Source organism: Heterocephalus glaber, unplaced genomic scaffold (assembly GCF_053883595.1).
Source record: "Heterocephalus glaber isolate CG9 unplaced genomic scaffold, H.glaber_assembly_v1.0 deba00001572, whole genome shotgun sequence".
NCBI lineage: Eukaryota > Metazoa > Chordata > Mammalia > Rodentia > Bathyergidae > Heterocephalus > Heterocephalus glaber.
The window spans coordinates 23,345,877-23,371,870 of NW_028258357.1; the positions used below are offsets into that span (position 1 = coordinate 23,345,877).

Below are 25,994 nucleotides of genomic sequence, written 5' to 3' on the forward strand. Positions count from 1 at the left end.
AGGGTCACCTGCGGGCACGGTTCTGGAAAGACGCACAGGCTGTGGGGACTAACCACAGAATCACAACAAAGTCCTGTACTTTAAAAAAATGTTTATTTTCATCCTTCCTAGAGGAATACAGATCTGAATGAATATATTCATTCCATAAATACATTAGCAGCAAAACCTTCACCAGTCATCTGGCCCAGCCCGGAGGTGGAGCCCTGGAGCAGGAGGGCGCCCTGTGGGCAGATCTGCTTCCTGCAGAGGCAGTGGCCTTGCAGCTCCTCTACCTTCTGAACCCTCAGGCACCCTCCACGCTTACCCAGGGTCCCTCCGCACACAGCCCACCACCAGGGCCCAACTTTCTGGTGCCCGCCATGCCGTCATCAGTGCTTTGAAGTGAGAACACATTAACGGTGGCTTCCCTTTTCACAGGGAAGCAAGCAAACACCATTCCTTCCTGCCAGGAGGCAGCTGGCAGTCATCTGGGCTCTCGGGGCCTGGGCTTTACTGGTGCCAGAGGCACGCCCAGCCTGCCCAGAGGCCTCACCCGGGCTTCCACACAGCCGCTGGGATGGCTCCTTGGCAGGAGCCAGGCCTCCCCGCCCTGCGCTCCTGTCACTGCCCACCGACTGGCTGCTCCTTTCCGTATCTGCTCCAGGGCACCTGCTGAAAACCTGAGTCAGATCTGCCCTGAACTCCCCAGGCCTGGAGAGGGTGTCGCGGGAGCTGCTTTCAGCCTGAGCAGCAGACAGTGCCACGCACGTTCACCAAATGCACACAACATCGTGTGGCAGCTACAAGGATGGCTGCAGGGCAGGGAGCAAGTGTGGGGCGGCACCGAGTCACAGGGCAGGAGGAGGTGGAAGAATGGAAGAATCAGAAATAAATCTGACTTGTTTGGGCAGAAGGCCACTTTGACGCAGGCATAAATGCATCTCCCAGATCATCATGGAAATAAAAGAACCAACCTGAGAAAAGCTGGCCCTTCCCCCTAGCCCCAGGCATGGGACGCCCGCTCTCCTCGGTCGGATGGATGTCTTACTGGGAAACCCCTCTGGTGCCGTCTCCATGCGCTCCACTCCGTCTGCTGTGACTGCTGGCTGGAAAGAAACCGGAAACCATTTCACATAACAGCACTGTCATGGGCAACTGGCTGTGTCTTCCTTTGCGTCTTCATTTGTGCGCTGAGAGGGGCTCCTCTGCTGAGTACAGAGCGCTGCCCAGCCTGCAGCCTTCTGGCCCCACAGGCTCTACCAGGTCCTCCTCGGAGTCGTCCTCATCGTCCTCGTCCAGGGCGGAGGAGCTGGAGGCTGGGCCCTTGCAGGTCTTTAGGTGGCGGGTGAGGTGGTACTTGGTCAGGTAGGCCTTCGTGCATTTCTCACACACGTAATCGCGCTTGCCTTCGTGAGAGTTCAGATGCTTCTTTAGGTGATTTGTCCTCAAGAACAGCTTGTTGCACCTGGGGCACTTGATCTGGCGTTCTCTATGAGAAACAGAGAAGCATTGGGTCTGGGGTTGCCAACCACAGCCGAGGACCACGCTCCCTCCTCCTGTCTCGCCTCTGTCAGATAGTCCCCACCCTTGTACAAGTAGGCTTTTGTTCTGGTTTGTTTTTGTAAGAAATATGCATAAAAGTCAAAACAAGAAGACAAAAGACAAGTGGAGAACTGGCCCACTGACTGTGCGCTGACTGTGCACTGACTGGCCCCGCTGACTGGCCCTGTGGAGCACCCTGCATGCATTCCCGTGCTGAGTGCGCTCGGGGTTCACTGATTCGCCGTTATCAGTGCTTTGTCTCCTTCCCCCGCCAGCCACTGTTATCCTGTGCTGCTGGGCTTGCTTTCTGCTAAAGGGTGTTCTCACCCTCCGGGCCTCCGAGCCCGCATCTCTCCGGCACACACCAGAGCAGCCTGGCTGGCGGAAGGACCACTTGTCCCGAGGCCAGGCCGGCATAGCTCCACTGGCTGCTTCCGGACCGGTCGGAGTTGAACAGACAGTGCTACCCCTGGGACCAGGTTTAAGCCTGGCTGCTACGAGAACCCAGGGGGTTTGCTGGGGACACAGCATCAACCATAAATCCTGTAAAAGGCTGCCAACGTCAAGGAGTAGTGAACTTCCATGTGCAGACACACAAGCCCAGCCAGAGGCTGATGGCAGCTTTTACAGCTTAGCACGCAGGAAGTCACCCTGTGCTCACCCGCCCGAGGGGCTGCAGTGCCACCTGTCAGTCACTGGGGGCTTCCGGAAAGGGAAAGGCTAGGCCTCCACCCTGACCAGCCGGAAAGGCATCCCTGGGGGACTTCTCGACACCCTCTCTGGGGGCAGGTGCCCCAGGGGAGGAGTCCGGTTCAGCTACAGCCATGAGCGAGGGGCCTCCAGGCAGGGATCAATGTCCTTACAGGAAGAGGACCCTGGACCCGACTCTCATGTCCCGCCTCCTGCCTGCCTTCCCCCAAAAGCCCAGGTGGCTCACAGAAACGTGTTTTCTCACAGGTCTGTGGGCGGTACCAAGGGAGGGCACTGCGCACGGGCTTGCTCTTGGTGACTCCTTGTGCCACTGTGTAGGCCGAAGTGTGATTAGATGACCCCAGAGATGTCAGCTGCAGCACCCCACAATTCTATACATCTGATAAATGCCACCTGATTTTCTAAACTTTCATACAAATAATGAAAACTAAGGAAGACTTTGTTTTGAAAGGTTCTTTACAGCTGGGCACACTGATGCACACCTAGAATCTCAGTTACTTAGGGGGCTGAGGCAGAACAATCCCAAGTTCATAGCCAGCCTGGGCAGCACACCCAGACCCTCATCTCAAAAAAAAAAAATAAAAGGGCCGGGGATTTAGCTCAGTGGTTCTGGCGCCTGCCTCGCAAGCACAAGGTCCCGAGTTTGATCCCCGGTACCAAAAAATAAATAAATAATAATAACAACAATAATAATAATAAAGATAATGAATGGAGGAGGGGCTGGGAGAGGGGATGGGGGAGGGAGGGAAGAAAGGGAGAAAGAAAAAGAAAAAAAGAGAGAGTCCCTCTGAGTGCTGGAAAGTGGATGCAGACTCCAGCTGCTCAGTGTCCCAGGCACAGACAGCAGACAAAGACGCTCACGCTGAGCAAAGCCTCTCCCAACCCTGTACAATCAGAGCTCCATCTCAGGTGCGGGGCCTTCTCCCTCTCCGATGCACGCTCAGAGCGAGGACCACGACGCTGCTGCTCCTGCGCCACAGGCAGGACAGGCACTACACGTGGACTCCTGCAGAAATCCCAGCCTGCCTCTCGGCACCTGGCCACCTCCTCCCCTTCACCCTGTCCCTGGCCACCACGACACCACTCCGTTCCCAAGGGTCCCAGTGCCTGCACAACCAGCAGGACACAGCAGCACTGCCCGGAGCACTGGACACGGGCAGACGGTGCTGGCCCTGGCCCTCCATGCATGTGACGCTGCCCTAAGAGCCATGGGCTCTGCTCCTGCTGCTCCCATTTCCACTCAGGCGCCACCCTCGCTCCTCACCCCTCCACCTCCCCTCAATCCAGCCCGTCTCTGAGACACCCCGACTGCGGCCAGCCTCCCAGACTGGCTATGTGAGCACCCAGTGGCCAGTGCACACCAATGCTCCCTCTCGGTCGCTGCTCCAGACACCGAGCTCTTCAGGACAAAGCTGGGCTCTTTCCTCTCTTTCTTTACCACCCAGCACCACACTCGGCACCACAGAAGTAATCTTCCAATTGTTAATAAATGATATTATTGGGCCAAGGATCTAGCTCAGGGGGTTCTGCCACCTGCCTCGAAAGCACAAGGTCCCAAGTTTGATCCCAGGCACCAAAAAAACCAAAATGACATTGTGACTTGAAAACAAGGAATAAAAATAAGTATGGAGGGCAGAAGTGAAAAAGAAAGCACGCAAGCAGCAAAGTGAAATCTGCACGTGGCCCTGCGGAGCAAGGCCGACTTACTGCGTGTGGATGAGCACGTGCTGCCTGAGGTCCTGCCTCCGCATGAACAGCTTGTCACAGTAGTCACACTTGAGGTTCTTCTCCCCGGTGTGGATGACCATGTGGGACTCCAGGTGAGCCTTCTGGGTGAAAGACTTGTCACACAGAGTGCACCGGTAGTTCTTCTGGCCTGAAAATGAACCCAAACCATACACTGCACACCAACCACTCGGCCCTCTCACAACCAGCAGGTAGCTGTGTGGTGTGCGGCAAGGGCAGGACGAAGCAGAACCAACTGGGCCCAGAGCACCACGCAGAGCCACGTCTGTTCCACAGCTGCTAGAGGTTACCTCCTCCTGGGACCCCTCCTGACCTGCAGAGACTAACCCTGACCTGGCTGACACAGGACATAAAACCCGGGTGAAGAAAAACATCCGTCATCTTAGTGCTTGACCTGAGGAGTAACTCAGGAACTCCAACCTTGTCTACACGCACAGAGTTTTATAGGCTGCATTTGGTGCTGTTTGGAAGACAGGTCGACCTCATGACCCAGAGATGAAACAGAATCCCGCCGAGAAGGCATAATCAGATCCCTCTAAGTCAGGGCCGGCAGAGCTTTTCAGGAAGGCTACAGGCTCGATACTCTGGGCTTTGGGCCACATGGTTTCTGCAGCAGCCACTCTGTCTTAACACAAAGAATGAGAAAGAAAATGCCTTTTGCAGATCTGGAGAACAAATGACCCAACCAAGGAAGCTAAACCTTTAGTTATTTTGCAGCACGTGTCAATAAAGTAAGCTCTGCATGGAGTTCAGAAAATGGAAACAAAGTCAAATGTGGGCAGCATGCACTGAGCAGCATTCCCAGAGAGGCTGGCCCTAGCCAGGGACGGGGCGAGCTCCGGGAGCCCAGGCTGCTTCTTCGGCCTTCCCTTCACCGAGGGGCAAACATGTGGACAGCTTTCTGGTCAATGACTGTGCTTCCGTCTCTCAGAGGGGTACTGAGAGGAGCAGCTTAGAAAGTGGGAGCCGCACCCTCCCAGGGACTCAGTTATCCACCCCACCTCCAACCGGCACCGGCATGCTTTCTCTGACATCCTATCCCAACTCCACCCGCAATATTTTCTCTCTGCAAACCCTTTATGACTGCAACTTCCAATTGTTATGGTAACTCCATTCTGGGGCTAGAGGCGCAGCTCGGTGGCAGAGCACTTGTCTGACACGTGTAAGGCCCTGAGCTCGTGTACAGCCCCCCACCATGAATTCCCTTCTGACAGTCTAACCCAGCTTACCTGTGTGTATCTTGAGGTGGGTCCGCAGGTTGCTGGGATCACTGAAAGCCTTGCTACAGAAATCACACTTGTGGGGCTTCATCCCCATGTGACCCATGAAGTGGACATGCAGCTTGGAGGGAGAGATGAAAGCCTGCGGGCACATGGAGCACTTCCACTTCCTCTCCTTGCTGTGGCTGGGCCCGTGGCTGCCGCCGTGGCCCTGGCTGGGGAGGTGGTTATGGATGTGGCTGGTCAGATGGGCCTTGAACTCTGTGTAGGAGCTGCACTCCTTCCCACAGTTGCAGAGGTGCACATCTGGGTGCTCAGGAACTCCTTTAAAAAATAAATCCCTCAGTGTCTCCTGATACTTAAATAGTAAAACTTCACCTTGACAATAATCATTGTTGCTGGCAATCGTCCCTCCTATCAAAATTCCCAACTTGCCCAATTCCTATAAAATTAGAATGTCTTGGGCCAGACTGTGTTTTCACCACTTAAAATAATGTACCAGACACATAAAAAATACATGGTAAATAGTGGACCAATGTCTCATTCCTGGGCAAAACATTAGATTCAGTAGTTTACACAAACTCTTGAGCATCACTTGTCAACAAGATACAGTGAAAAAAGCGAGCTTATGTCCATTAAATCAAAGTACAGGGCTCTGCTGACCTTCACAGACATCGATCTCAGTACTGCCGCCTCCAAAAGTAGCCTCAGAAGCTTAAAGCTTCTGACAAATCAAAGTCATGCCACAAAAGCTCACTTTATGGGAATTTCACGTGGTCGGTAACATTCAGCTTGCGAAGACGAACCTCACAGATTCTGACATCTCAAACACAGGAGTAACTCCTTGCTTTCATACACGCAGAGTATGCAACTTACTTGAGCTGCCATATAATTCATTACCAAAACTTTATTTCTGGCCCTTGGGTGTTTTTACTGTCCCAGATTCATGACAAGTCTTACAAACTCACCCATCTGCTGAGCATAGTCCCGGCTATAATAGAAAAGCAGTTCGTTTTCAGGAGGGATGTCTTGTGAGGTACAGAAATAGATTTTGCCATCATGGGGATAAGCCACCAAATTCTGCTCTTCCCGATTCCTAAGTTAACACATTGAACAGATTAAGCATATTACCTTTTTGAAGAGACAGGGTCTTTATGCTGCTGAGACCAGCCTCCCACTTCTGGGCTCCAGTAACATCCAGAATGGGGGGAACTACAGGTGTGTGTCATCACCTAGCTAAGTATAGTTTTCCCCTGGTGCTGGGGATCAAACCCAGAGTGCATGCTGGACAAGCAATTTACACTGGGCTACATCCTGGCCCTTCAGCAGGCTCATTAGAAATGCATACTCAAACGCAGCAAAACCCTACACAAAAGCTTAGAGACAACCATCCAGGTCATTTTTTAAATTCTCTATCCTACCTATTTAAGAGGGACTTGTAGAAAAATAGATTTTTTTTCCAGTACTGAGAATTGAACACAAGAGCCTTCACGCTGACCTACATACTCTTTTAAATTTTAAGACAGGGTCAGCTAATTCACTAAGATGACCAGGTGGGGCTTGAATGTGCAGTCCTCCTGCCTCAGCCTCCCAGAATGCTGGGATACAGGCATGTGCTACCATGCCTGGCTGAGAAGCACAATTATTACTTCAGTACATTAGCTGATCACCGGTAATACTCAGTTACTGTCAGAAACACTAGAGCCTGTTACTAGCAGCAAAAAGACTAAACAAAATGACATTTTAAAAAAATACTCTGACAAAGACAGGGATCACGAGCTAACAAGAAGTAACTATAGTTACAGCCTAAAGAGCTGACCAGCAGCCAACAGAAAGAGGTGGCGCCCACTCCCAACTTCAGGCGATGGGCTGGAGCACTCCCCACTGCACCGGTGAGCTGAGTAACCATGTGTAGAGGAGCGCAGTTACACGGCCCGGATCTACACCCCTTGGCCTCCGCCCGAGGGAAGATGCTGAAGGCCTCAGGCTGTAATATGTCCTGGACTCTGCAGCTCTTCCCTGTTTCACGCAGAGCTCCCCAGGGAGCCTCCCGAATGGTAAGAGTTTCTCACCCAAGGCCACCCTTATTTACCTGGCTTTGCGCACAAACATCATCCAGTTGCATTCGTTCTCGTCAGTTGTGACAATGCACAACTCCAGGACGCCGCTGTGGTAGATCTGCAAGGAGAGCGCACACCTCTCCAGTGAGCGGCACAGTGGAGAAGAGCTGCCCCACCCGAGTCCTGTCCTGCTCATCTGCGGCCGGCAGGCCCTGTGTTCCTGGGCGTGAGGACGCACAGCTGCCTCCTCCAGTGTTCTCCTTTCCCTGCTCCGCCCGCTCCCCACAACACAGGAGACCCTCAGAGGGCTCCAGGGTCCGTCTGTGCAGAGGACTTCGCTCTGGATTCATCACTTTTTCTCCTCGAGAAGACGCAAGCCAGCCCACCTGCCCCCCTGGCTGCTTCAGTCCCCAGGCACAGGTGACTGGCTGGCTGTCTACCGGGGGCACAGCTCTGGCCTCATCATTCTTCCAGCCGGGCCAGCACTGCTGTGTCCTATCTGGGACACTGCAGCTGAAGTCCTCAGTGACAGCAGTACCTTACCTTTCCAATCACCGTAGGACTGTCTCCCCACTTCACTCCCAAGTCCCTGACTGAGGTTCTACAGAACATGTTACGGGAATTGTAGTTTAAGCCAAAACTTTGCATTCCTACTGGAAAACTAGAGAAATAATTTTAGTTCCTAATTCTAGAATTGTTTCCCAAGCAAAATATTTAGGAAAGTTTTAATTAAAAATAAGATTAAAAAAAAAGATTTTTAATGATAAAAAAGTCTACAGACTCAACAGCCACAAGTAATTAAAATGCACAAAAATAATTCAAGCTATCAGATTCTCTCAAAATGGAAACTAAAATAGTTTTTCCTCTATTTGTTTAATAGCTGGTGTATATCCTAGCTACCAAGAATAATGGGGGAGGGTATGATATTAAAGCAAATGACAGGGGAACAGCACTGTATCAGGTCTGGCAGAGTTTGACTTTCTGCCACTTAAACTACCACATCCTAATAAAAGCAGCCAAACATCAGAGAAATTTCCTCACCACTGACCTTCCAGATGTGGTTAACGGCCTTGTCTGTCCACTCGGCCACCTCCATGGAGTGACTCTGCTGACCAATCAGAGGCCCAAAGCAAGTGCGCACGGGAATGGTCTCTCCGGTCCACACACCTGTCAGCGGGGGACAGCCACAGCACACCCACGACTGAAAGAACGCACAGGATACAGAGGGCCTCATCCGCCCCAAGCCCAGGAGCTGCTGCTATGTCAGCACTGCTGAGAGGTGGCCAAGGCTGGGGGCCTGGCTGCAATTATAGAATGTACTGAACAGATGCAAAGGGGCTCAGGAGAAAGGCAGAGCAAGAAGCAGGGAGCTGACCATGTCCCTCCACACATATTAGCACATGGAAAACTGAAAACATTATTCTATTTAAAGATCTGCTCTGTACTATCTAAGATGTTTTTACACTTTCAAGACTCATGCCCAAAGCTGTGGTTGAAACAAAATGAACCTTAAAGTTTTATACTTTCAAAAAAAATGACAAGAGTAACCCAGGAGCCACGTTAAACTGAAACAGTGATAAAAACACTCTGGGAGCCTACACTCCTTACTCCGTTTTCCTAAGGAGAACTAGGCAATTTACAAAGATTTGATCTAAACAGCTTTGGTGGCATACAATCATCAGTGGAGAATGTCCACGCTTTAGTAAAGGAAACCAAGTTTGAAAGAATGTGTGGCCAGGACAACTGCTGGTGGGTGACAGAGCTGAGAATAAAAGCCAAGTCTTCAGGGCTCAGACCACGGTTCCTGCCTTTCAATTCTGGTTCTTCGAAGACTGAGGGTTCTCAATAAGGTTTTCAACTTGATTTGTTGCTATCACCACCAAACAAGACAGATATTCCCTGAAAGCATACATCTTAAGCCATAAACTGACTTCTGGATCAACTAAATAATCACTCAGTTATATATCTATCTCCACTTTTACAACTCTACCCTACCAAGGAAGGACAGACTTGGCACAGGGTTTTCTGGCTCCAGGATTCTTACCAACGTCTGCTCCCACGATTGACTGGCGCAGAACAAGCTGCTTCGGGAGAGACAGCCGCGCTCTACTCTCTATTGGAGAATCAGGAATGAAAGTCACCGGTCCATGGTCAGGGCAGTCTGAGGGGTAGGCTCGGTCACACAGAGTGCACCCTGAAGACGACAGATTTAAGGGTCACAAATGGGTGCAGTTCACACAGGCTAAATGATCACCTGGTTTTTTATTTAAATGCTAAGTATTTTTTTTTTTGGTACCGGAGATCGAACTCAGGTCCTTGCACTTAAGGCTCAGCAGGCGGTGAAACCACTGAGCTAAACCCCCGGGCCCTTAAAGGCTAAGTATTAAAACCTAAGAAGCAGCGTTCTATTAGAAAAGTTCTGATCAAAGAACTATTTTCTAACAGTGAGACATATATCCACTCCTACATGTCTCTTCAGACTTCGGTAAGATCTGACCTTTTGATTCAACAGGACAAGCTTCCTACTGAGTGCATTCAAGGAAGATTGATCAAAAAAGAATATGTGGGGCTGGGGATGTAACTCAGTGGTAGAGAATTGCCTAGCATGAATAAGACTATGGTTTTGATCCCCAGCACACAAAAGAATCACAAAATTTTTTTAAAAGAACATGATATTATTTCAACAATCTAGTATAGTGTTCAATTAAGTAGATAGGTTTCAGATATGCAATGTGACTGAAAAATATAGTGAATGTTTACTGTTTTAAAGAGTTTTTATTACAGTAAAGGACACATTGCCATGAATCCCCCTCAAAATCCTTCTCCTTGCTTCAAACTCACTCAGCCCATCATCCTTGTCACTCTCTGAAGCGGCTTTGGAAGAACTCTCCCATGTGTCTTTGGTTGTGTGTGGCTGTCTCGATGTCCTGCATCAATTTAAAACATTTACCTTTCATGATCATTTTGACTTTGGGGAAGAGCCAGCCGTCACACAGTGCTGTATCTGTGAATAAGGAGGTGGAGGACACACTATCGTATTCTTATGAACTGTCTTTCTATTGGATGGCACTCGGCAACAGCAGTCACCGTATTTTTTATCACACCTTGTAAAGACACTCTCAAAAGTGGACTTCCAGACCTGCTGCAGACGGTGGCAAGAATGATGGGGTGAGTGTGTTCACAGCAGGAAGGAGTACTGTGAGGACCATCTATGGCAATGTGTCTTCTACCCTCATGAAGTTAACTTAAACATTCACCATATATTGTAATCATTCCTTGTATGGGATCCTAAAGTGCAAAAGGGTGCACTCAGAACTACAAGAGGAAGCTGTGTTGTTGAAAAGTACTAGTTGTGCAGAACAGAAATATGGTGACATTGCAGGACAGTGGAGTCAGAATCAGCTGTACCACTGGGCTCTTTTACTCCCCTATAAACAAAAGGTTGACCTGCTTTTGATAACACATTCTTGGGATAAAAATTTGGAGACCTGCCCTTTTTGGGCACATGCTGAGTCACCTTCTTGCTGACATTTGCTTACTGTTAGAGAAAGAGCAGTCTTCACATATAGTTCTCTATTCTTACAACTTTTAAAGCCTATGTGTGTCCTTCAAAAATCTTCTGCTCTATTCCTTCCACTTTCTCTCTGTGAAGGAACAGTATTCATGACACTGTTATTCACTGACTGGGATCAAACTTTCCATGTCTGAACAAAAGAGCTCAGGAGTTTCCTCAAAGATACGCAAACAGCCCATAAGCACAGAAAAGATTTTAACATAATCTTAGAGAAAGGAAAATGAAATCACAAGGAGATGCTACTTCACACCCACTAGGATGGCTACAATAGAAACAGAAAGAAAGTGTCAGCAAGGATGCAGAGAAGCTGGAATTGCCACAGACTGCTACGAATGTAAAATGGCCTGCTGGCTTGGAACAGTCTGTCAATTTCCCAGAAAGGTAAACATATGCACTGTGTTCCACAAATACATACAATTACTGTCTCAAAAAACCTTTTGTGCACAAGGTCCTGAGTTCGATCCCCGGTACCAAAAAACCCCAACCTTTTGTGGTGCTAGGGCCTGAACCCAGAGACTGCTTTGTAATGGACAAGCACTCTACCACAGGGCCACACTCTGCCACAGGGCCACTCTCTGCCACAGGGCCACTCTCTGTCACAGGGCCACACTCTGCCACAGGGCCACTCTCTGTCACAGGGCCACACTCTGCCACAGGGCCACTCTCTGCCACAGGGCCACTCTCTGCCACAGGGCCACACTCTGCCACAGGGCCACACTCTGTCACAGGGCCACACTCTGCCACAGGGCCACTCTCTGTCACAGGGCCACACTCTGCCACAGGGCCACTCTCTGCCACAGGGCCACTCTCTGCCACAGGGCCACACTCTGCCACAGGGCCACTCTCTGTCACAGGGCCACACTCTGCCACAGGGCCACTCTCTGCCACAGGGCCACACTCTGCCACAGGGCCACTCTCTGTCACAGGGCCACACTCTGCCACAGGGCCAATCTCTGCCACAGGGCCACTCTCTGTCACAGGGCCACACTCTGCCACAGGGCCACTCTCTGCCACAGGGCCACTCTCTGTCACAGGGCCACACTCTGCCACAGGGCCACTCTCTGCCACAGGGCCACTCTCTGTCACAGGGCCACACTCTGCCACAGGGCCACTCTCTGCCACAGGGCCACTCTCTGTCACAGGGCCACACTCTGCCACAGGGCCACTCTCTGCCACAGGGCCACACTCTGCCACAGGGCCACTCTCTGCCACAGGGCCACTCTCTGTCACAGGGCCACACTCTGCCACAGGGCCACTCTCTGCCACAGGGCCACTCTCTGCCACAGGGCCACTCTCTGTCACAGGGCCACACTCTGCCACAGGGCCACTCTCTGCCACAGGGCCACACTCTGTCACAGGGCCACACTCTGCCACAGGGCCACTCTCTGCCACAGGGCCACTCTCTGCCACAGGGCCACTCTCTGTCACAGGGCCACACTCTGCCACAGGGCCACTCTCTGTCACAGGGCCACTCTCTGCCACAGGGCCACTCTCTGCCACAGGGCCACTCTCTGCCACAGGGCCACTCTCTGTCACAGGGCCACTCTCTGTCACAGGGCCACACTCTGCCACAGGACCACTCTCTGTCACAGGGCCACACTCTGCCACAGGGCCACTCTCTGCCACAGGGCCACTCTCTGCCACACGGCCACTCTCTGCCACAGGGCCACTCTCTGTCACAGGGCCACTCTCTGTCACAGGGCCACACTCTGCCACAGGGCCACTCTCTGCCACAGGGCCACACTCTGCCACAGGGCCACTCTCTGCCACAGGGCCACTCTCTGTCACAGGGCCACTCTCTGCCACAGGGCCACTCTCTGCCACAGGACTACTCTCTGTCACAGGGACACACTCTGCCACAGGGCCACTCTCTGCCACAGGGCCACTCTCTGTCACAGGGCCACTCTCACAGGGCCACTCTCAGCCCAAATTCATAAAAAGTTAATAAAAGCAATTCCACTCCTGCAGATATACCAAGGGAACTAAAAGCAACATATACTCATACAAAAATTTGTACATGAACATTCACATAAGAATTATTCACAGCACCCAAAAAGTAGAAACCACTAAAATGCGTATCAACTAATAAATGGACAAAAAAGTATAATGTATTCTTATTATGGAGGTTTATTTGGCTCTAAAGATGCAATGAAGTAGCCGGGGATTTAGCTCAGTGGTTCTGCCGCCTGCCTCGCAAGCACAAGGATCTGAGTTCAATCCCCGGTACCAAAAAAAAAAGATGCAATGAAGTATTGATACTTGCTACAACATGGATGACCATGACATTTCACCCAGGGAAACCTGTGAGAGAAGGCCACATTGTGTATGATTCTATTTATATGAAATGTCCAGAAAGGACAAAACCATAGATAGTTGATTAGTGGCTGCCTGAGAATGGGTGGAGGGAGGGAATGAGTGACTGTTAATAAAGATGAGATTTCTTTATGGGTGGTTAAAATGTTTCAGAACAGTGGTAATGGCTGCAGAATTTCGGAATATAATGAAAACCACTAACTTCCTAAAACTGTACACTTCTTAATATGTATGTAAATTATATCTCAATTGGTAGGCCTTACATGAATTAAACTCTTTCATGGAAATACTGAAACATCATAAACTCAAGACCAAAAGGCTGAAGAGAGTGTCCTTGACTGGCTTCTGTGGGGCCACACCATCCTGGAAGCCCACTCACCTTTCTGAGCTGTTCAGCCTGCCTTGGAAGGCCTCTCCTGCTGCTCCATCGTGACATCCCTGGTCCTCTTCCCCTTCCTTCTGCACTGACCGTTGGTTCAGCCCTCTGCCCTGGCTGGCCACAATTAACACCCTAACGCGGATGAGCCCTGCACACTTGCAGTCAGACAACCCAGACTCCTGCTAGGGCTTTTAGATGCTGAAATCTGCCTGTCTAACTCAGAGTAACATCTCTCCAAAAACAATCACCTCCTCTCTACCTTATCACCCAGAAGCCAGGGTTTTCTCCTTAACCGCCCCACCACACACCTGCTTTACACAGCCCACGGGCTCTACTGAATTCTCTGTCAATGTCTTCTACATTCTTCATTCTTTCTAATCAGCTCTACTCCAGGTTGTAAATCTCACCTAAATCACGCATCACCTCCTTTCTGTACTTGCATCTAAAACCTGACTCTGCTCACACAGCAACAGAAACTCTTAACTCCACAAAGCCTGTGACTGGTCCTAGGAGACCTGTGTGTTCTGGCTCCTACTTCTCCCCCCAAACCCCTCACCCCCATTCTTGTGTGTCAACAGTCCTGACCCACATGTGATTCTTTTAGTTCCAGGCACTCACAGGTGCCAACACCTGTCTTCCTAACTCTCAGACGCCTGCATCGTCCCTGTCCCTAAGGTCCGTGCTGAGTCTTCCCCTGAGTCCTCCATGGCCTGCCTCGCTGCCCCCTTTTGGGCACGGCAGCACTGTGAGCTCACCCCCTCTATGCAAGTGCATTCTGTGGCACAATGGCTTCTGTGCCTGCCTATGCTTCCTCCTGAAAGATACAGGCTGGCTCTGCAGAGCTCCACCTTGGCGCCTGGCACAGAGGCTGGCAGACAGTGAGTCTGAATGACCCAAGCAGTGACACCAAATCAACCATTCTTACACTGCTTTGCTGCTGTCCAAATGAAAGATCTTTTATATGCTCAACCTTGGTAATTTACATGCATTCTGAGCAAAAAAACAGAAATAAACCCTACATTTCTATTCACCCATTTTTTTCCATGGAGCTGTAAAAATGGATCTGTTTTTCCTTTTGGTTTTATCCTGAAAGCATACAAGGCATGTGACACAGATTAGCATTACTAAAGTTCACTCCTTTAAGTCTCTACTTGGGAAACCTTGGGCTAATATAAAATTTTAAAAGACTCTTTCTTTTCTTCAGGAGGATACTGTAGGAACCAATGAAATTTTCGTGTATTGTTTGGCTTCCTTGAGGAGAAGGTACACATTAATAAAAGAACAATACTGGGCCAGGGATTTAGCTCAGTGGTTCCGCTGCCACCTGCCTCACAAGGCAAGGTCCTGAGTTCTATCGGGTACGAAAATAAATAAATAAATAAATAAATAAATAAAAGAACAATACATATGCAAAGCAACAGTCCAAAGTCAACTTGCCATGCCCCCTTAATCTATGCCAGACCTTATGACTAAACCTGTTAGAGATGATGGACTTTTCCAACCAGTATTTCCAGTGCTCGCTTCGGCAGCACATATACTAAAATTCAACCAGTATTTCCAAAAGAAAAAAGCTAAGCACACTCACAAATTGTAAACAAGGTTGCCATATTTTCCTTGTTTGAATTGGAGTCTTCCATTTGCAGTGAAGGCGGTACAAAAGAAAGACTGTCTGAAGACACATCCACGTGACCTGTCCCCATAGCAACCTCCTGGGTGATGGAGGAGACAGCCACAGGCTCAAGGCTGAGGCCCACTTCATGGAGAGAAACCGACTCTAGGGAGGCAAGGTTGTGTGAGGTAGAGAGAGCCACGCTGACAGAGTTGGTGCTCATGGGCACGGTGTGGATGGAGTCGCTGAGGGCACTGTCAGACATCCCGCTCACCCGACTGGTAATGTGGTCTGTCTCCATGACCACGGGGAGCTCCAGGCCGCTGCCATGAATGGGGATCACACCACCATGTCCCACGGTGTCTGCGGCAAGGTTGCTGCTCACAGAATCCACAGAGAGTGGTTCGTGACTTCGGGAGCCATTTGGGATTTGGGAGTGCTCGCCTGCAACACCTTCCATTGCGAGCTCCTCTGCCATTCCATCGGTGGAGATTGGGCTGGTGACCCTAGACACGTTCTCCATGGTGATTGTGGTGTCCAAGGCCACCTCATGGCCATCACTGGGATGCAGACTTTGGGCACCATGTGTGTTCACAGAACGAGAGTCTATTGAAACAATGCCTGGTTCCAACCCAACATTTCCATTGGACTGATAGGGATCTAGAGCGGAAGGAGTGTTGGCGATAGATAACGCTGCATTGCCATCGACATTTATGGAGTTGGGGTGGATGTACTGAGGAGGTGGCCTGTCCGCCAGATAGGATAAAATGCCTGAGAGAAGAAAACATGAGACATCAGAGACTTTTTAGTATAACGTTAAATATAAAAACTTCAAGTGGGCTACTGTGCCTCCTCACACTAGTGTACTCAACACCAGGGCACTGGTGGCGAACCTTTCAGAGCTCTCAATGATACAAAGAGCCCACAGCAGCATGCATGCAATAGGTTCGCCACCACTGCTCTAGGGTGTTTTTTATTTTTATTTTGCCTCCCTTTTTACTTGGCCCAAACTCACTCTGCAGAGCCCATTTTTCCCCTACCCTTCTCCTTTTTCCCCCTCTACCTCCAATAAATGCGAAGCTTTGTCACCATTTAAAAAAAAAAAACTTTAGGGCCGGGGATTTAGCTCAGTGGTTTCACCACCTGCTGCACAAGCGCAAGGACCCGAGTTCGATCCCCAGAACCAAAAAAAAAAACTTCAAGCGGTAGAAGCTATTTTCCTTACAAGTATAAGTTAAAAAACCTACTTTTTAATTTTAATGAATCTCTACACAAATAGCAACATATATACACATACATATATATATGTATGTGTATATATACATCTCTCTCCCATTTGAATTTTTCCTATGAAATTCAAATACCAAAAAATTTAGATACTTTTGAAACCAATTGGAACAAATGATTTAAATGCTGCCTTTAATATTTACATGATTGCAATTCCTAAGTCCTAAGATGCTAAACTTTGCTCAATAAGAAATAATTAAAACAGGAGTCCAGCCCAGGACCTCAAATAGAGGAAGACTCTGTCTCAAAAAAAATTTTTTTTAAAGTTTAGCTTTGTGCTGTAAGGACGTGGCAAAATGTTACTTGGCATACTAGCAGAGTAAGCATAAATTACTAAAAGCTCTTTGGGAAATAAAACACCTTTAACCTCATGAAAATGTTCATATCTTCTTGCACATGAAATTCTACGTGTGGCAATCTTCCCTAATTGTATTTTTGTAAGTATTACACACAAAAACATTCATATCAATTATAATGCTAATAAAAGCCTACAAAAACCATACTGTCCAACAATAAAGACTGATGATAATAACCCACCACATACTCATTCAACAGAATGTAATGAGCCATTAAAAAGGACAATTATGCCGGAGATTTAGCTCAGTGGTTTTACCACTTGCTATGCAAGCGCAAGGACCTGAGTTCGATCCCTGATACCAAAAAAAAAAAGACAATTATGAAAATGAGGCAGCAACAGGGGAAAATATTAAGTGAAAAAGTAAACAATTATACAGAAAATACGGTCGTGTGAAAAACAGTAAAAAATCTGCACACCAAAATTAAAAGACAGGAAGAAAGCACACCAATGGATAAAAAAAAAGAGGTGGATAAGGAGACTCAGAGTGGTTTTTGTCTGTCCTTATTTGCTGTGTTTTCAGAAGTGAGCATATAATACTTTTAGAACAAAACAAAACTTTAATGAACTTCAAAAAATGGCACCGCAGCAGGACATGTGGTCGATAAGAATTCACTGTACAAGGGCCGGGGATTTAGATCAGTGGTTTGGCCACCTGCTGCGCAAGTGCAAGGACCCGAGTTCGATTCCTGGTACCAAAAAAAAAAAAGAAAGAAAAAAGAGTTGACTGTACAATTAGAAACCCTGGGCTACAGGCTGAGGCAGGAGGGTTGCTGAGAGTTCGAGGCCAGCCTGGGCTACAAAATGAATTCAAGGCCAGCAAAACCTTGTCTCAAAAAGGCAAAAAAAAAAAAAGGAAACCCTGGGCCAAGGAGATGCCGAAGGAGAGAAAAACTGTGCAAGTAGCAAACTGCGCTTAATCAGCTATACTAAACCAACTTAATCTGCATCCCAGGTATCCAAGAGGAATGTACATAGACATAATTTTCCCACCTAGAGGTTACTGCGTGACCATGACCAAGACAAAACAAGTGATACTCAAGTCGAGAGCTATTACGCTTCTAAAAACAACTCTGAACCTCACCGGGGAGGATGGTTCTGAAGTAGCTGCTCTCCAGGTGAGGGTAAGGTGGCGGAGGGAGGGTGTAGTTTCTCTCAGGTAACCCGCACATCACCCCACGATCCCCAATCCCCATTGGAAGCATCAGAGACAAAGCGGAAGGCAGGGAGCTCAGGGATGGACCCAGGTTTGGAATTGCCACTGGCAGACCTACAAAAAAATAGTTTTTTAATTAAAAGAAAGTAAGTACTTAACAATTCTCTCTGTAGCCACAGGCTAGACTTCTTAGAAGGATTTTCTCACACAGGTAACAATCTCACCTCAGCAGCCTGATATCCCTAGACCGTGGTGTGCCAGCATCCAGGAACACGGCCAACGGAGCCCTGCTCCCAACACAAGCGTTCAAGTTTAAGATGTCAAGCTGATCCTCCAGTTGTCTGGATTGTTTTTAAGCACCACAACATTTAATTTACAACTAAAAACCTAGTTTAAATACTATGTAAGAAAAACTATATGAATTTTTCAGGTGGGTGGTCTGTGGTAGTATGGATTTTTTCCTGGTTTTTACTTTATGATATTTTCCATTCTACATGGTGAGGATATTCCACTTTGTAAAAATCTCATAAATGTGCTTCTACTTGGAAAATAGTCTAATAGAGTTAAGTGTAAAAGTGCACATACACATTTCCATACAGTCTCTTGTACATATGCTGTATATCTGTGTCTATCATGCAGCAAACCTATCTGCAAGCAAGGCAGTGAAATGACTCCTATCACGGCTGAGTGTCACAGTGAACATGCACAACTTGGGCAGTGCTGATTTGTGTATTTTTGCCATGAGCACCATTTTTAATAGGCTGTTCCTCCTTAACAAGAGTCCACTAAAAGGAACGCCTGCCTAGGAGACGGTCAGACAGGTTAGCAACTCATACTTTCTTGTATTTCTTTGGTGTACACTTTACAAAAGGAATGTAACAAGATCTTAGTTTCAATGAAACATTCAATTGCTGCATTTTACTAATAAAGCAGGCGATTCTCTATAAAGCACCATTTAAACAACTCACACATTTATTTAAAGTACTCCCAAACATAACTCCTATTTTGATAAGGTCCAATATGTGACAATGTCATAGATTCTTAAAAATCAATACCTTACTCATTTCTTTGCCATTTCAATAGAAAAAGAAAATAAAATCAGACAGAAAAAAATGTTTTAAAAGCACAGTGAAGAGGCAGAATGGGCTTCTGGTGGACTCTTCTCCCTGAGTTCCATCTCTGGTCCTGCCTCTTTCCCAGAGTTCCAGGCCTGGCAGATTTTCAATTTCAAATCTAGTAGAAAACAAAGCCCAATTCCCCATGCTTTCTGGGAATTAAAGAGCAAATAGACTGTTCTCTTCTACTCACCCAGGGCTTTGGTGCCCAGGTGTAACTCCAAAGGGCAACCCAAAACAAAATACAGTCAGTTACAGCTCTGCACAAAAGGCTCCCAACCCCAGAGAGGATCAGAGAAACAGACAGGACTGGGGAACACTACAAACATGCTTTCTCCTGTAGGGCTTCCTGGTTTCTTCTCCAGCTCCCCTCGCTCCTCTCAGACTTAATAATGCAGAGCAGGGAGAGAGTGCTCTCCCCGACCACTTACCGGGGGCAGGGATGGCACTGTGCGTGGGAGAAGCAGCCAAGCCCAGGTGACCTCCTGAGACTGGTAAGGCATTGCTCACTGAGGAGGAGGTCAGCTGCTCCATCCCCACTGGGCTCAGGTTCATTTCATTCATCCTAGGAAAGAGCACACACAACCGGTTATGCCACAAAAATCACCCCGGTGACTCCATGTGAAAGCACTGGAGAGTCTGAGGCCATGGGGACAGGAAATGGGGCCTGACCCACTATTGAGGTGGATGCTCACAGCTCTCTGGGAGAGCAGTGTCATACTCTTTCTACAGATAAGGAATCGAGGAATCAGAGAGGATCACTCCTGTTAGTGTCATGTAGCAAATAGGATTTGAAATCAGGCCTGCCTTTTTCTAAACCATCCATAGCAAACCTGCAATCCATAGAGCACATCAGCAATGACTGCTCTGTCAATCACCCAAGTGTTCTCTCCCAACAGTTACTGTCTCTAATTGGTTTTATGACTTCAAATCAGTATTTTTTAAGTAGTGTAAGTGGCCCAAGCTGGGCTCTAACTTAACGATCCTTCTGTCTCCATCTAGGAGCTAGTATATCCACAGGTTTCACACATATGTTGGCCAGGTAACTCATAAAATTAAGGTCTCAAATATCAACTAAGTTGATATCAAGCTAGTACAGGACATTGTATAGAACAGGCAGTCTCAAATTTTTTTATGTGGACGGAGTAGTACAAACTCATCATCCTTACCAAAAAGACAGCAGATGAACTACACACTGTATGAAGAGCAGTGATCAATAATAGTAATGTATTACTCTACGAAAGAATGTGAAACTCCGTGGGACCCACAAAAACTACAACTACCTTAATTTTATTTTATTTTTGGTACCGAGGATCAAACTCGGGTCCTTCTGCTTTCGAGGCAGGTGCAGGAACCACTGAGCTAAATCCCTGGCCCACAACTACCTTAATTTTGAAAGTTTCTGGGCTTGAGTTGTTTAAAACAGGTTTCTCTGATAACTTTTTACAGCTGCAACCATAGCTAAAAAGTAACAATCCTTGGAGCTGCAATGATCCACAATAAATTGGTTACAATAATTTTTAAAGTTGAACTGAAAGTTAATAGCTTCAATTCCCATTTGAAAATTCTTGAATCTTAACATGCGTTCCTACCCCAAAGGGAAAAAAAATGGTGTTTTTAGGTTGACTCCTGGGCCTTCTCAAACTAGTTTCGACCAGAGTTCAGTGAGAGACTCAGCAGACTTTGGCTCTGTTGGGAGTCGCTGCAACCTGATGACCTCTGCAGCCACAGACAAAGATGACCAGGATCCCACAGAGAAGGCAGAGAGGGTGGAAACAAGAGGATCCCCCTCAGGCCTCCCCACTTTTCTCATACAAGGTACTAAGCGCTCTCTTCTTCGCTACCCGTTTGTGGTAAAATTATTTCTTACCTTCTACCGTGTGTGTATTGTGTGTCTGTGTTTCTAACCAACCTGTGTAACCTCTTGCTAGTTACAGAGCCCACACTTCTTCCTTGGAATGACAAGGAAGGTAGCAACTCTGCAAAATGCAAGGGACAGTTTCAATCACATCAATTAATTTGTGAATTTGTCTTCCTAAACGTACAGGCTTCGACAGGATCGTGAAAAACTGCCAAGGACAGCTCTGCCTGTGCCGCCGCGGTCCTGCACTGGCGGGGGCCCTAGCATCTTAACTGTCAGCACGAAGCTCAAGCTCGCACAGGAAGACCTTCCTCTCCCGGCTGCACCACCCTTGTCTGTGGCCAGCGCGCCTCAGGTGACGCTCGAAGACGCGAAAATACCCTTCCAGACAAAGCTAACTACACGCTGAGATGCCGGCCCCCAGGAGAAGGGTGTCGCCGCCCAGCCAGCAGGTCCGCGCGCATCAGGAGGGGCAACCTCCTCGCGACTCCGTCCCCCGGAAGGCGACTGCACCCGCAAACCACACCGGGCCCGCAGGGGCCCCAGGGCGCCCGCGCGCCCCGCTCACCTGTGCGGCCTCGCGGCCCGGCCCAGCACGGCGCATGCCGGGCGCCAGCCCCGCTCCGCTCCAGCGGCTCCGGGCGGGCGGCCCAGCCTGGGGGCGGCGCGACAGCTGTCAATCACCCCGGACGGCGGCGCCCGCGTCCCCCGCCACCCCCAGGGCACCCGCCGCCCGGGGCAGCATGGGCGCGACTCGCCCCGGCGACCCTCCCCGCGCCCCGGGGCCGCTCCCCTAAAGCTTCCCGACGCCCCTCAGGGCCGCACCCTCGGCGGTGCGTTTCCGGCTCCTCGGCCGCTCTCGGCCCCTCTCGGCCCCAGCCTCTCTCGCCCCGCCCCTCGCGCGTGCGCCCGCGCGCGTTCAGCCCTGCGCGTGCGCACCGCGGGACTGGGGCCGGGAGGGCGGTCGTCGAGGAGACCTGGACGGCTCCTTGGCGAGCTTCGCGTGAATTATATATTGGAATGGTGATACTGGGGCTCTTGATTTAAGCAAGACGTGCCGTCAGTGTTTATAAGTAAATACATAAATAAACAGTCCCTGGCCTGGCGCCCTCCTGGCACACACAGCAGAGCCCACAGCCCGGAGGCCTCTCCTCCCGGAGCCGCCGCCGCCTGCGCCACGGCCTCGCAACACGGGGAGCCCCAGGTCCGGACCTCCAGTGCTCGCAGCCTGGCGGCACCAGCACCCCCAGAGCTCAGTCCAGTGTGGAAGGGCAGAGGCGCCCGTGACCTCTGGGGGAGAACGCACATTCCGGACCAGGGAATTCTGCGCTGCACATCAGCAGGCGACATTAGTTTTGCTGTCTTGCTGACTGCAAAAGGAAATCGAAATAATTGTATCACAGGCACAGCAGTCTGAAATCTCACTCCGCTCTGGGACCTAGAGGACGCGATGCCTCGGCCATCTGGATCTGGACAAATTGTGGCTGCCCCTTTCAGACGAAGTTTTAGATCCAGGGGTGACACAGCTTCAGTCCTGGGCGCTGGAACTTAATTGTCATGGGCCTGACCCCAGGTGTTCTGAAACAGCTTGTAGAAATCCTGCCCCACCAGGCGATGGTGTCAGGGGTCTCTGGGCAGTGATTAGGTCATAGGGTGGGTGGAGCACTCGTGGTGGCAGTAGTTAGTGCCTGTATTAAAGAGACAGTTCTCTCCCTCTTTCCACCACGTGAGGATGCAGAGCAGACAGCAGGCTGCAACCCGGGCGGGGATGCCACCAGAACCCATCTGTGCTGGCGCCTGATCTCACGTGGCACCTCTGGTTTGTTGCTTAAGCCATCCGGTCTAAGTTACTTTGTCACAGCACCCAAACTAGCGGCGACAAAGCCTTACAGGATGTGAGAGCCAGGTGCCAGCAGGCTAGGGTCAGCATTGCCCAGCTATGGACCAGTTAGTGACAGAGCCAGATGGAGGGGCCACAACACTTTCCAAGCTGTTTCTATCTATACAAAGGTTTGCTTCAAGTCTCCTAAAGTTACTGTTACCTTCAAAGAAACATAACAATCCCGATTGTCACCATGTTGGTTAGACAACAGACCAGCTGAGTTGCACTGCAGATGGTGGCTGCAGGGCCACCCTATACACCCTGTTCCTCTGCTGTCACCCACCTCTCTCTCCCCAAGAGAAGGCAGGCGTTAGAGAGGGCAGAAGGCCTGAAGCTGCTGTGGGTTTTCCTGCTGATCCATGAATCTGTAGAACTGTTGCTAGCGCCTGGTTGCTATCCCGAGCTGTGAACCTGTGCTTTACCGAGGGCTGTCTGGGTGGGGACACTGGCTTTTAATCCTCTCCTTGGGACTTGCCAGTGTGGGGGAAGGGCTGCCAGTGGCCTCTTCGTGGAGGGTCACACACTGTCACTAGCCACAGCCAAGATGGAACCACAGATGCCGCCGAAGGACAGTTACCAAACAGGCTCCTGCCTGCTGGGGGTGCTGCTCCTGAAGCTGCCTCAAATTTGTGTGATGGGGAAACAAATCTGATGAATTTTTTTTTTGAGACAGGGTCAGCTGTGTAGTTCAGGCTGGCCTTCAGTTCACTATGGAATCTAGGCTGATCTCAAAACTCATGGTGATCTTCCTGCCTCACCCTCACAAATGCTGGGGTTACAGGCATGCACCACCACTCCCAGCAAAGAATTCTATCTCTAAGTCATTGGATCAGAAGGGGCTTTGGGGAATGACCTGATCTGCCTCTGTAAGCTTTACAAAAATGAGGATTAAACTATTCAGAGCAAAAGCAACTCTGTTCTCTCTTAAAAGAACTTTAAACCAGGTGTGATAGTGCTTGCCTGTAATCCCAGTGCTCAAGAGGCTGAGGCAGGAGAATTTTAAAAAATAAAAAAGATCAAAAAAATAAAATAACTTTAAAGACAGAGATTTTCCACCAGATATGATGGCACATGTCTGTAATCCCAGCACTCTGGGAAGCTGAGGCAGGAGGGTCACAAATTCAAGCCCAGCCTGGACAACTTAGCAACTTAGTGAACACTGTCTCAATAAAAGGAGGGAGGGGTTCTTTTTAATTCTAATCTTTTCAAGAACCAAGTTCTCCTCCACCAAAACTACAGGTCCCAATTTTACGGGTGCTTCCTTTTTGGTAAAACTCAGAACTTTTAAAAGTACCCAGATGTGCCATTGGCTCTTGATTCTCAATAGATCTGACTAAAAGCTTCCAGTAGTACCCATGCCACAGCCTGAACATACAGCTGTCTTGAAATTTACTCCACCAGATTAATTAGTCTGCCACCCTTAACTTCAGTCTCCTGCAAAGTCTCAAGACATGAACAAAATGCAGGCAACCTTATGTCAGAGCATAACACACATGGTATATGTTGCCCAACTGCCAATGGGAAACATTATTCCCAACTGAAACCTGCTGAGCTTGGCTTTCGCTTTCTGCATTTTTGTCAGCATTCAGGTCTTCTGACCTCTGACCAGTATTGCCCATTAAGCTTCGCTTACAGCATCCTAGGGCTTCTCTAGCCAGCATCACCCATCCTTTCCAAACCACTTCCAAAGGCCTCTGAACTGCATGGGCAGGCAGTCACAGCAATGACCCCACTCTTGGTACCAAAACCTGCCTTGGTCATTTTCTCATTGCTGAGATGCAGTACCCAGTACCTACAACCTAAATGAAGAGAGGTTTATTTGAACACATGGTTTTTAGAGCTTTCAATCCATAGTGGCTGGCCCCAAGCAGAAATGGCCTGAGGGAAGGGTCAGGAGAGGAAAGCTGCTCACATCATGGTGGTCGGAAAGCAGAGAAAAAAGAGAGGCCCAGGGAGAGAGCTCACGTTTCTAGGCCACACCCCCAGTGGCTCTCCCCTTCTGACCAGGCCCCACCTCTGGACAGCAAGTCAGTTATATTGCCCCCTGATCCAATCATCCTCTAGAAACCATGCCTATGAGTGCATGAGGCCTTTGGGAGCCATTCTCATCCAAACCGTAACAAATGAGGAAGCTGAGACTTAAAGGGGTGAGGGACTTACACAGGTAAGTGATAGAAAGCCCTGTCTGGCTGCAGAGCCTCTCTTATGTCATTCATTTGGTGTCTGTGCATTTGTCTGACTGAGCCTCCCTCCATCCTTCAGAAAATATTAACTGATTGCCTGCATGAAGCTTAGATCTAGTGAGAGGAAGAGTTAATTAGGGGAGATTCTGATGCACTGGTGTTTGACGCTCGGGGTCTAAGTTGTGGATTTTCTGGGACTTCCAGTTCTTAAGGCTGTAGAACCTGTTACAATACAAATCAACAAGGAGGTAAAGCTGCCGCTCTGCTCCGGCAGGCTGAGGTGGCAGTGGTTAGCTCTGCAGTGACTCAGGTAGAAGTCTGCGAGGTCTTCTGGCTTAGCAGCACAGCACCTCGGCCACCCAGGGTGGGAGGCATCCAACAGCATCCTTGAGGGCCCTGGTGAGTCAGGGTTTGCTTTCTGAACTTCATCTTCCAGCACCCATTCTTTTAAGGAAGACTTCACGGGTCAGGAGAAGGGCTTGCTTTGAATTTCAATTGTTAGTCATTGTCAGACTGAAAAAGCTTCCAGCAACTCCACAATGCGCTGTGAAAGGCCAGGTGAGTTATTTGAGGTCTCTGAGACTCAGCTCTTCATCTGTACAGGGGCTGGGATGTGGGCTGTCTAGCTCCCTGCAGGCTCAGCCTCACCTAACTTTATCTCATTTAGCTCCTGTGTCATTGGATTTTCATGTTTATCCTGTTTCCATGGATACATGATGAGCTCCACTTAAAATTACATCCTCTGTGGGATCAGGACTTCATGTCGCTGCTCTCTCTGGGAGTCCAGGATGGCAAACAGTGCCTTCTGTGAAGCAGAATGGTGAGCAAGAGCATAAGGTCTCCTGGGCTCACATTCCACTGGGGAGGACAGGAAACAAACAGAAGAATAAACAGGCCCCCGAATGTGAGAAGTACTGCTAGCTTTGGATGTGTCCCCAGAGGGCACGTGTTGGAAACTTCCTCCCCTTTCAACGGTACTGTGAGGTGGCCTGTTAAGAATGACCAGGTTCCAGGACTCTTCA

General features: G+C 49.3%; 1 protein-coding gene across 29 annotated transcripts in view; it reads right to left on the bottom strand.

Moving 5' to 3' along the window:
• The window catches only part of Prdm4 (PR/SET domain 4), a 29,158-nt gene extending 7,407 nt beyond the window's left edge, over nt 1–21,751 (bottom strand). For 24 of the 29 annotated variants that reach the window (XR_015443666.1, XR_015443664.1, XR_002394932.2 and 21 more), the window contains exons 1-11: nt 21,476–21,698; nt 19,478–19,611; nt 17,860–18,045; nt 15,110–15,904; nt 9,303–9,452; nt 8,307–8,425; nt 7,291–7,376; nt 6,167–6,294; nt 5,208–5,522; nt 3,940–4,108; nt 954–1,468 (exon numbers count right to left, since the gene is read on the bottom strand). Coding sequence is in view for 2 of the 29 variants with exons in the window: in XM_013072250.3 (XP_012927704.1) it covers nt 1,159–1,468; nt 3,940–4,108; nt 5,208–5,522; nt 6,167–6,294; nt 7,291–7,376; nt 8,307–8,425; nt 9,303–9,452; nt 15,110–15,904; nt 17,860–18,045; nt 19,478–19,610 (2,391 nt within the window). In the remaining 27 variants the exon portion in view is untranslated. The other 5 variants (XR_015443648.1, XR_015443667.1, XR_015443656.1 and 2 more) reach the window with 5 other exon arrangements.
• Between the last annotated feature and the right edge of the window lie 4,243 nt (nt 21,752–25,994).